This window comes from Sinocyclocheilus anshuiensis, unplaced genomic scaffold (genome assembly GCF_001515605.1).
Source record: "Sinocyclocheilus anshuiensis isolate Anshui unplaced genomic scaffold, SAMN03320099.WGS_v1.1 scaffold723, whole genome shotgun sequence".
In the NCBI taxonomy this organism is placed as follows: domain Eukaryota; kingdom Metazoa; phylum Chordata; class Actinopteri; order Cypriniformes; family Cyprinidae; genus Sinocyclocheilus; species Sinocyclocheilus anshuiensis.
Genome location: NW_015551048.1, coordinates 300,810 through 312,034, shown reverse-complemented (window position 1 = coordinate 312,034; position 11,225 = coordinate 300,810). Strand labels below are relative to the sequence as shown.

Sequence of the window (11,225 nt, the reverse complement as noted above, 5' to 3'; positions counted from 1 at the left end):
TGGCACTAAAATGATGGATTGAGCCTGCAATGACAAGTTGTACTATTGTCTTATGAAGGTATATTTTAAAGGAGCAGTTCATCCCAAAATTTTAATTTTGCCATTAATTATTAAACCTCAACTTTATTTCTTCTATGGAACACAATTTAATTACAGTAAATGAGGACTGAGGCTTTCAAGCTTCAAAAGGACTCAACAATTGATCCATATGACTTGTGTGCTATATTTCATGTCTTCTAAAGCCATACAACAGCTCTGTGAATTTAGATCATTATTCACTGAAAATCATTTTTATTTAATATAAAATTCACAAACAGTTCAAATTATTTGCCATGTTCTTGTTCCTTGTCAAAGTGGGTGGTATTGATTAAATTATGCATCAAATAAAAATACATAAGCCTGAATATCCACATAAAGATGGTCAGGTAAGAGCATCTCAATCACTGCACACCTCATCAGGAATTGAGGCACAGTCATTCTGTTAACTCCATAACGGCTGTCGAAAAAAGGTGACTTAAAGGCACAATATGTAAGATTTTTTTATTAAAATATCCAAAAACCACTAGAACAGTGTTACATATTTTGCTGACTTGTGTACTTACATTATCCCAAATGTTTCGAAGAATGTTTAAATCCAGAGAAATAAGCAATTTTAACTAGTGGCACGGACCGTGTCTATAGTGTCATTGTGTCGCCTGCCAATGACATCATAACTCTCGATTTGTGTGTTTTAATAGACCGGTGACGACCGCACAGAGTAGCATTACTGTGTGTCACGCTCGTTCAGCGGCCTTGTTTCGCTTCGACGGCTTTCAGCCTCACCCTGCTTCATTCTACTACACTAATAAATCATTAGCTCATCCATGAATATGATTTCTGCCCGAGTCCCATCAGATTGCATCGGCTGTGGGGATGAAGACCACAACTCCCATGATTCCACACTCAGTCACGGCGTCATCAAACTACGTCTTTGTCTCTTTGTTTATTTTGAATACGCGCCCTCTAGCGGCGAAAATGACATATTGTGCCATTAAAGCAGCATTTATTGTGATTTAACTTATTTTCCATTGTTTCCAAGACCATTATGCACACAATTTACCTCTGAGCTGTCTGGTGTAACAACTATGAGTATGTTTTGGTGTGTTGGTGGCAAATTCATATGAATTTTTATGATTTGAAAAAAAAAAGTGAGTATTATTTTGTAAGCATTCTTGGATAGGACTTTTAAGAAGTATAATTTCAAAGCTCTGTAAAATGTTTTCTTTAGAATCACTATTCCAAAATGTGCCTTTACAAATGACAATTTTACAGATGATGTTTTATGATGATTAAGAATAATAATAAATGTAGGATTCGTTTATCAAGATTCTTCAACATTTGAGGGGTTTTTTTGGAATCTGTTCAAAATATCTATTTTTTTCTAGTATATACTGTTCACTAAAACATTATTTCAGAAATGTGTATTATTACAATGTTCAAGTGTGTGAATGGCAATCCAAAAATGCACACAAGAGATCCAAGTATAAGGTGTGATAGCTGACCAAGAACTGGATCACTTGGCATGTCAGAGGTGAGCTCAATTTGTATTTTTTTTTACTTTGTGCCCGGATATGGTATGCGCAGATAAGCACATGGATAACAAACCTGTCTAATAAACCTGCCATTGTGTATTACAAATAGTGTTGGCTCTTTTACAAACTACTTTATTCTTTCTCTTTTGTAAGTTGCTATTTGATAAAAGTGTCTGCTAAATGCATAAATGTAATTGTAAATGGATAACTTGAATGTGGATAAGCAAATGGATATCATATGTGTGGATAAGAACATAGGTACATCAATCATAACAAAACCTGAAGGAAGCACTACAGATCCATCTCCCATATCATCATGGAGAAATAAAAACCTTGCATGTCAGCAACCACTACTAGATCTGTATTACCAGTTATTATTTCCAGACAGGCTATTTTCTTGATGAACTAGGTATGTATTCAGATTGAAATAAGTAAAAGTTTTGATACCACACTATGACAACACTCCATTGTGTTCCTGTATTCAATTATTATTGTATTATTATGTAGAAACAAATGTAAAAGTACACATTGTGCAATGGTTCCTGACAGTGTATGATATTTTTGGATTTATATAACTGCTACATAAATGTGGCATGCTAGGTGTTGAGATCATTTTAACTATTTTATATACTGTTGGGTAGCCAGGAAAAATATACATAAAAAAATTAATTGATTTGAATTTTAAAATCCCATGATCTGTCTTCTAATAAACCCCATTTTTAGTAAATGTAAAAAGAATTTCTACAGTCCTGCAGATGTCTCTGCAATGTGGTAATTCTGACAGTGATGCAGTTCAGTGACACATATCTTTCGGTGTTTTGGCGGTGACTACATATTCGATTGCACCGTTAACAGCCTACAGCCTAAGGCTGCATCTTTAGTGCTTAAAGTCTATGTTGATATATAAGATGCACCAAAAAAAAAAAAGTCTGGAAACACTTTTTAAAGAAAAAGAGCAGTACACACAACATGTTGGCTGCCATGATACTGCTCCCATTAAAGCACTGGTTCTCTGCTATGTTAAAGGGTGTGTTAAAGCTATATTAATATTATTAAACTGTATTTGCAAAACTATTTTATTATTATTGATAAGAATAATACATGTTACCTCTCAAACATCACTAATTTCTGTAATTGTGTCAAATATTTTCCTTGGTTAAACATCTTGATTTGATGTTTTCTTTATTTTGTAATGTTGCAAGTTAAAATGTTTTATTTTGTTCTAAACTGCATTCTATATAAATTTGCAATAGACTGTGTTGAATGACATAGGCAGTAAAACTAGTTACTGTTAAACCAGTAAACATTGATTTGCAATCCTGCAGAATTACGCCATCAAAACAGAAATAGAATACAGTTTCACAAATAGAAACACAGCCAAATGTTTGAAAGGACACATCCCAGAAATATTTGTCGATATATAGATTTAGAGTGATAATAGTAATTATTTTTCTGCATCACTCATCATATTTCAGTCTGGTCTGGTCTGGTCTTGGACTTACACACTTATACTGATGCTCCTTGATTTAATTGTGTTGCATGTTGTGTTTAATGCACAATTATGTATATGTAAATATTCAGAGTCTAAATTTACATTTACATTTATTCATTTAGCAGACGCTTTTATCCAAAGCGTCTTACAATTGAGGAATACAGTAAGCGATTCATCATAAAGAGGCAAATAAATGAGGAAGTGCTTGCAATACAAAGTTTCAGGCATTGTTCAGATTAGTACAAGCTAGACAGGGAGAGATTAAGGAAACAGAAAGCAAAGTTTTTTATTTTATTTATTTATTTATTTACAATATTTGCTAGTAAAACTACCAAGTGGAGGTACTATGCACTGTAAAAAATGACTGTGAATTTAACGGTAAAAGACTGTAAAAATGCTACAGTAAAAACCTGTTAAATGGTTAATGGTAAATTCCCCTACTATATACGGTGAAAAACTGTATTGGACATTACATGTATTGGACATTAATTTTACGGTAGTATACCGTTTTTGGAAGTGAAAAAGACTGTATAATTTACAGTGAATAACCGTAAATTGACGTTCCCAGAATTCCCTGCGTTACATTTCAAATGTGATGTTTTTTTGTTGAAATAACTATGTTTCTTCTTAGTTTTTTCTTATCAGTTTTGTATATTAGGGTTGTGTGTTACACCTAATGTTGTTAAATTAATGTTTATTGCATTATTTCAGTTTCATGTGTGTTACCGTGATGGTGTTTAGTGTTTGTGTGAATTACACTGTGCACCTTCTATATATGTTATTATTTAAAAGCTTTGGTTTGACTTTGGTTCATCATGTGACTTTCTCATCACCTCCTGCATTTGGTGGTTATCAGTGTATTACAAAGGTACAAAACAGATTTCAGTACTTCAATAGGTTGGTATATTAACATTATATCAGTTAATGAAATTACGGTATTTAACTGTAAATTTAAGTTAAAACCGTAAAACCTAAAACGTTGCTAAAACTTATTTTTTACGGTAAAATTCCGGCAACCACAGCTGCCGTTTTTTTACCGTAAATTTTACAGTGTGGTTTTGAGGGATACCAGTCCACGGCTCTACCACTGTAGAAAGTGTGATTACAATATTTTATGTATTGACTTTTTGCTATGCACTTATTTACAGCAATTTATAATAAAATTATAAATAAGTCTCTAATAAACTAAATAGCATGTTTCCGGGTTTGCTGTGCTGCATGGGGATAGCCTACTCCAATCACTCCCAAAAAGGAGTAGGGCAGGCTATATATTTCCCCACAGACAAAAAAATGTTGAGACAGGAGTAAACATACTTGAGTATTTTCACTTTTTCACGAAGTTCCCACACACTATTGGGAAGTTTAGTTTTAGGTTGACTAGAAATAAGGAACAGGGAAAGGCTTACAAAACAGGGAGCTGAGACTGATTAAAAGGGGCCAGGAAGGACGTACGCGATTATATTATCAATATGCATGAGGTAAACCTTCATCATAGTAGGATTCGTATCGTTTCGAACATAGATGTAACGCCAGTAAACGCACACGCAGTGCATTATGGGAACGAAAATGGAAGGTGAGAGACAACATAACGCAAACTTGACTCGTTTTGAGGAACTTTGAGCTTTAATAGTTGCGCTGAGGAAAACAACACAATGCAGAGGGTGATTTTGTTTAGCAGTGCTTTCAGAGCGATCCTGACAGGATCCGGCGGACTTCACGCGCGCTATTCTCGCTGCTCGAGACGTGAGAATGTGTGCAGGACTCAGCTTAGAAAACACTCTCGAGATCAACCTAGCGATAATACAGTACACTTTCGCTGTTTCAGCTTACCGCACAGGACTCTCATCAGTGTGTCCGGACAAGACACGACCTCATTTCTTCAAGGAATAATAACCAATGACATGGCTCTTCTGGAAGAGGATGCAGTGTGTGTGATGTATGCTCACATTCTCAGTGTTCAAGGCAGGACACTGTACGACATCATCCTTTACAGGTAATATACTACATTGCTTTAATATTTTTGGTTAGTTTGAATTGTAAAGTAGACACGGAATGTCATGTTTAATACCGCAGTAAAGATAGTTTGCGGTTTGATATTCAGATTTCTTTTGGCTATAAATACGCAGCGCATTCTGATCTGTGAAAACTTTCACAGTTCCGTTTGGGTCAGCTGACCCTTCCCTGAGTCACTAACATCACTATTCTGATATGTGAAAACTTTCACAGTTCCGTCTGGGTCAGCTGACCCTTCCCTGGGTCATCTACATCACTATTCTGATCTGTGAAAACTTTCACAGTTCCGTTTGGGTCAGCTGACCCTTCCCTGAGTCACTAACATCACTATTCTGATATGTGAAAACTTTCACAGGTCCGTTTGGGTCAGCTGACCCTTACCTGGGTCATCTACATCACTATTCTGGTCTGTGAAAACTTTTACAGTTCAGTTTGGGTCAGCCTTCTTCTTCTTCTTCTTCTACATTTTGATCTTTGCACATTTTGATGATTTATGGTGGCCATAAAGAGTCGCTATCCTTCTTTGAAGTGTTAAAGTTCTGCCAGCGTTAATTTATGTCAGTAATTACATTGAATTTTCAGCTTCTTATAATGCCTTTATATGCATATAATTATATTATTTATACATCTATATGTATATATACATGTGCATATATTGCTGTAGATTTAATTATTGTTATTGTTATTATTATGATTATTATTATTTGTATTGTTTTTGCGCATTTAAAGTAGCCGTGAAGAGTCGCTGTCCTTCTGTGAAGTGCTGAAATACTGCCGGCGTTATGTCGTTTATATATATAAATGTAAATATATATATATATATATATATGTGTGTGTGTGTGTGTGTGATTATTACTCTTTTATCCTGCAATGTATCTACAAAAATATAGTATATAAATCAGTCCCTATATCTTTATTATTTTTGCTTATTTCATATTTTTGTATTTATTTGCTTAACTACATTTTGTTTTTCTTCATTCTTCACCCGCTCCCATTTTTATGTATGTATGTGTGTATGTATGTATGTACAGTGGGTATCGAAATAATGACCCCCTTTAATATATTCACAAATGAAGATGGACAGTTTTTGTTTTGTTTATTGAACTGTGAAAGTTTTCACAGATCAGAATAGTGATGTACATGACTCAGGGAAGGGTCAGCTGACCCAAACTGACCTCTGAAAGTTTTCACAGATCAGAATAGTGATGTGCATGACCCAGGGAACGGTCAGCTGACCCGTACTTACCTTTGAAAGTTTTCACATATCAGAATAGTGATGTGCGTGACCCAGGGAAGGGTCAGCTGACCCGTACTTACCTCTGAAAGTTACCACAGATCAGAATAGTTAAGTTAAGGGCTCAGGGAAGGGTTAAATGACAAAAACTATACTGTGAAACCTTTAGCAAAACAGAAAATAGATGCCAAGGACTCATAAAAGGTAAGGTAAAACAACCAAACCTTTATATTGTGAAAGATTACACAAATCACAATAGTCTATTAGAGCCGTGTATGATTTATCTAATGGCTTGGAAAACCATTATTCACTGGAACAGCAACATATGACATTATGACAGAAGAAAAAAAGAGCAGTGCAAAGAGAAACAAAGACACGCGATAAACTGCGTTGGGGAAAGTTTTCACAAATCGAGTTTGACCTAAAACAATGTTTTTGTATTTAAAGAAATCTGAATATCAAACCGCAAACTATCTTTACTGCGGTCATATTAATGTGATTTTAGAAGTGCTGGAGTTTTGTGAATAAGGTTAGTAAGATGTGGGCGTGACCTCAGCATTATCTCACTGTCCCACCCTGGACTAATTTACAGATATGAAGTTGTTCTTCTGCTCTGTTCTTCTACATGTCAGTAAAGCCAGCATGGTTTAGCAGTTCATAAAAATCATAAGGAGTTGATATGCAAAGTGGCTTACAAATTAGAATAATATATGTCATCAAATGCATAATTCACCCAAAAATGAAAACTTGCACTGATCAATTTGTTGTTTTGAAAAAGCGTCAATATTTTACCATTTTACTTTAGGGGTGCATGGTAATGGTTAAACTGATAATCACAACATTTAATCATGATTATTGTCATTCGAGGAATTTCAATAAGAATTATTGCACTTTCACATAAGTACAAATCAAGAAAACGTCAACTTAAATGCATGGCCAAATACACAAAATAATGTTCTTTTTAGCAACATCATATGACCCCTTTAATTTCCTTCATCTAGTTTCCTGATTTATTATGTTTAGCCTATCACATACTGCATTGAAAGCAATGTAAAACCAACAATTCTCTCAAAAGCGAAACCTTCAAATATTAACTCAAACCTATTCTATTAAGACAACAAAATCTATTAAAACAACAACAATAATAACTTTGTGACACAGAAGTTGCACAAGTACATCTTTCAGCAGCAACAATCGCAAACAGTTGAAATCATTAAAGTTCATTACCGAGACGTTTTTTTAGACGTTTTAACCGAAGGCAAAAAGAAGTGTAAAAATTGCTAGTAAATTTCACAAATAAATAGCAAGTAACACAACATTACATTTTGAAGTAGAAAAACATTTTTAGAGATCTTTAGAGAATCTGTGCTAAACAAACGAGTTTTGCAGGTTTTTCATGTATGTATTAATGGAACTTTTTTTTGTTATTCAGTTTAAAAGGGAACCCAGATGGATTTAATGGTGTACTTCTGGAGTGTGACAGCACTGTACAGGACTCCATTATGCAGCTTCTGAAAGTTTACAAGATACGTCGCAAAGTAAACTTCAGCTTGTGTCCCAGTCTCTCACTATGGGCTCTGTTACCTCAAAATAAAGCTGCAGTACTGGGGCAGTCAAAGCCGGATGTTACTGCAGCAGATAAAGTGTTAGTACTGGAGCAAGACCCAAGAACTGAACTCGTGGGCTGGAGAATGATCACTAGCTGTCAGAATAACCCACATGAGATCATCTCTGCTTGTCGAGAGGGCAACACTGAAGAATACCACAGACATCGCTATGAAATCGGTATTAAACCACTTGTATTATTACTTAGAATAATCTTGACAAGCTGATGCATGTGTTGATCATCTACATTGTTCTGGACTTAAACATGCAGTAGTTCTCCGTCTTCTTAAGAAAGTGGATATGGATAATTGACATGTTAAGTGTTAAGCTAGTGTAACTAGCTATACTTCATCTAAATCTATTTTAGATAAATTCATCTCACGCTATTTGATATAAATGATTCAAGCAGCTTTATGACCTCAACTAAATTGAATGATGCTATACAATTTATTTTTACTTTTAAAAGTACTTTAAAAATTAATTTGTCACACTGCTGGACCATGCAAGTAAATAATATAAAAAAGATCAGTCAAAAACCTAAAATATAGATGTTCCCTAATGCATACACCACTAGTGAGTAGTTATAGTTATTATTATTATTATGTAGCTACAACAAATGTAAACGGATCTAATATATTAGCTTCTTCAAAACTGCCATCTTTTGTCTAGATTAGGCTTTTCTCAATGATCTGAGATGCTTATTAAACACTACCTAAAAAATAATAATAACAATCAAGTTTATTAAAGAAATTCATATGCTGGCACAGTTTATATTTGTCTATAAAACTAATTTGAGCTTTTAAGCACAACATTTTAGATCAACTATTTAGAAGAATAAATTCAGTTAAATGTGTCCAAGCTTATGACTTGTACTAGTTCAAATATGAATATAAATTGTAGATATTGTTCCACTTTTTGACAGTCATTTTGATGTGGAAAAGTAGCATAATTCATGATCTATAAGTTTTTACCTGAAGACAGTGACTTTACAGGCTACTATACCTGACTGGTGGCCAAAAAAAAAGTAAAGATTAATGAATCAGCAACACTAGAAAAGTCAAAGGCCCACCTGAATGAATTGTGATGCAGATAATACTTTAGTTAATTAAAAAAAATTTAAACTATAACTTTCACACAAAAATCTGATGACAATGTTTTAGTTGACACCTTAAAATAAAATGTTTAAAAAATGTTTGTTATTTAAAAAGCTCCTTGAAATACTCTTACCTTGGTTTTGTTTAAAATAAATGGGTGCCAAATTTCCCCTATGTGGTATCCAACAATTATATATGTGACCCTGAACCATAAAACCAGTCTTAAGTGTCTGGGGTATATTTTTAGCAATAGACAACAATACATTGTATGGGTCAAAATTATCGATGTTTCTTTTATGCCAAAAATCATTAGAATATTAAGAAAAGATCATGTTCCATGCAGATATTTTATAAATTTCCTACCATAAATATATCAAAAGTTAATTTTTGATTAGTAATATGCATTGCTAAGAACCTCATTTGGACAACTTTAAAGGCGATTTTCTCAATATTTAGATTTTTTTGCACCCTCAGATTCCAGATTTTCAAAGAGTTGTATCTCTGCCAAATATTGTCCTAACAACCATACATCAATGGAAAGCAATGGTTATTCAGCTTTCAGATGATGTATAAATCTAAATTTCAAAAAATTTAACCATATGACTGGTTTTGTGGTCCAGGTTGCATAAAGCAAACACATTACTGAAATTTTAAACACGAATAAGAAACATCTAAAACATTGTTTTATCATCTTGGATATAGCACTGGAAGGAGCATGTCAACATCTTTAATGGAGAAGTCCAAGTTTGTGTGCTTATAACCTAATATTTGTCATCAGTGTTGGGGGTAACGCATTACAAGTAACGTGAGTCACATAATCAGATTTCTTTTTCAAGTAACTAGTAAAGTAATGCATTAATTTTAAATTTACAACAAAATATCAAGTGTTACTTTTTCAAATAAGTAACGCAAGTTACTTACAAGTTGCCATGTTGAGAGAAACTGGGAGTGAAGTGCAGAGGCACTTCCTTCAGCCTGAGGCTTATTAATTTCACTTTTGGTGTGAAAGGACCTTTATAGTTGCCAAAAATATAACTGTTTTTTGTAACGCCAAATTACATTTTACGGGGTAACACAATATTGTAATGCATTACTTTTAAAAGTAACCCCAACACTGTTTGCCATAGTAAAAATATAATGACAGCATAAACAGCAATTAAATAACACAAATATGTTGTTAAAAGAATTTATTAACATTTGCCATAGCTGATCTTCCACATACAGTATAGCTTTTATACAATGGTTCGAACAGCCTCTCTGATCTCCTGAAGCAGTTCCTCAGGTTTGAAGCTCAGAGTTGAAGGGTCTAGTCTCTTCAAGTCTTCGTTGCTAAGCATGCTCTCAAATATATGCAATATTCTCTGAAGGTCAAAGGCCGCATGCTGAGGGCCTAAGGCAAACAGACTTTCGGCAAGGTGGTCTTGGCAATTATCTGCATTTCTGGGACATGCATTTAAAAAGGACATTCGATTATTTGCAATAGTCTTAAGGAAAGAGGCAAACTCCCCATAATCGATTCCTGTACACGATTTCATGATCACCTGAAAACGAACATAAATCAATGTATTACCACAGGAATATTACAATGATGTTTACAGGATTATGATTTTTCAGTAGTACTGCAGCACATAGCGAGTCTTTATTAGCCACATTTGTTGGACTTAAAAAGGTGATGACTGATGCCAAAAATAAAAAAGTTACCTGACAATGCTGATGCCAGCTATCCATAGTATCACGCCATTCCTCGATTTCTCTCTGGACAGAAGAAAGTTCTTCTTGCAGAAACTGCCACATGATATCCAAATTACAGCCATTCAGCCAGTTATGATTGATGGAAATGGTATCCTCCTATTATTAAAAGATGCATTATTTAAACTTGAGTTAGCAAGTTGGTCAAGGAAGATTTTTCTCTTTAGGGGCTGGAGAACCAAAAGAGTTTGATACTACAGTCTTTCATAAAAATGTCAAAGATAACTTCTAGTACAGAGGTGTCCAATCCTGCTCCAGTTATCAAGGTCTTCAGGATTACAAGACTGCACTCCAGAGATAGATTACTTACACATTGTAATCCGTTATTGATTCCACATTACATGACAAAAACTGTAGTTAGTATCGTAATTCATTACATTACACATTTCAGGTAATATAATCAGACTACTTTTGAACACATTGATTTAAATAGGATAATCTTGTACCATATAGATATAAAAATGCAT

The 11,225-nt window shown here is 34.2% G+C and overlaps 2 protein-coding genes across 2 annotated transcripts in view; one reads left to right on the top strand and one right to left on the bottom strand.

Annotated features, from left to right (window-relative positions):
* Nucleotides 1-4,572: 4,572 nt before the first annotated feature.
* On the top strand, nucleotides 4,573-8,142 carry LOC107661902 (putative transferase CAF17 homolog, mitochondrial). The gene is made up of 2 exons (XM_016451689.1): nucleotides 4,573-5,056; nucleotides 7,743-8,142. The coding sequence occupies exons 1-2, from the start codon at nucleotides 4,716-4,718 to the stop codon at nucleotides 8,140-8,142; spliced, it is 741 nt and encodes a 246-aa protein (XP_016307175.1). The 5' UTR covers nucleotides 4,573-4,715.
* A 2,068-nt stretch (nucleotides 8,143-10,210) lies between these two features.
* Nucleotides 10,211-11,225, bottom strand: part of jmjd4 (jumonji domain containing 4) — a 7,080-nt gene continuing 6,065 nt past the window's right edge. Inside the window, exons 5-6 of the mRNA XM_016451680.1 lie at nucleotides 10,711-10,857; nucleotides 10,211-10,550 (exon numbers count right to left, since the gene is read on the bottom strand). Of these exons, the coding sequence (XP_016307166.1) occupies nucleotides 10,242-10,550; nucleotides 10,711-10,857 (456 nt within the window). The 3' untranslated portion in view covers nucleotides 10,211-10,241. The remainder of the gene's footprint in view (nucleotides 10,551-10,710; nucleotides 10,858-11,225) is intronic.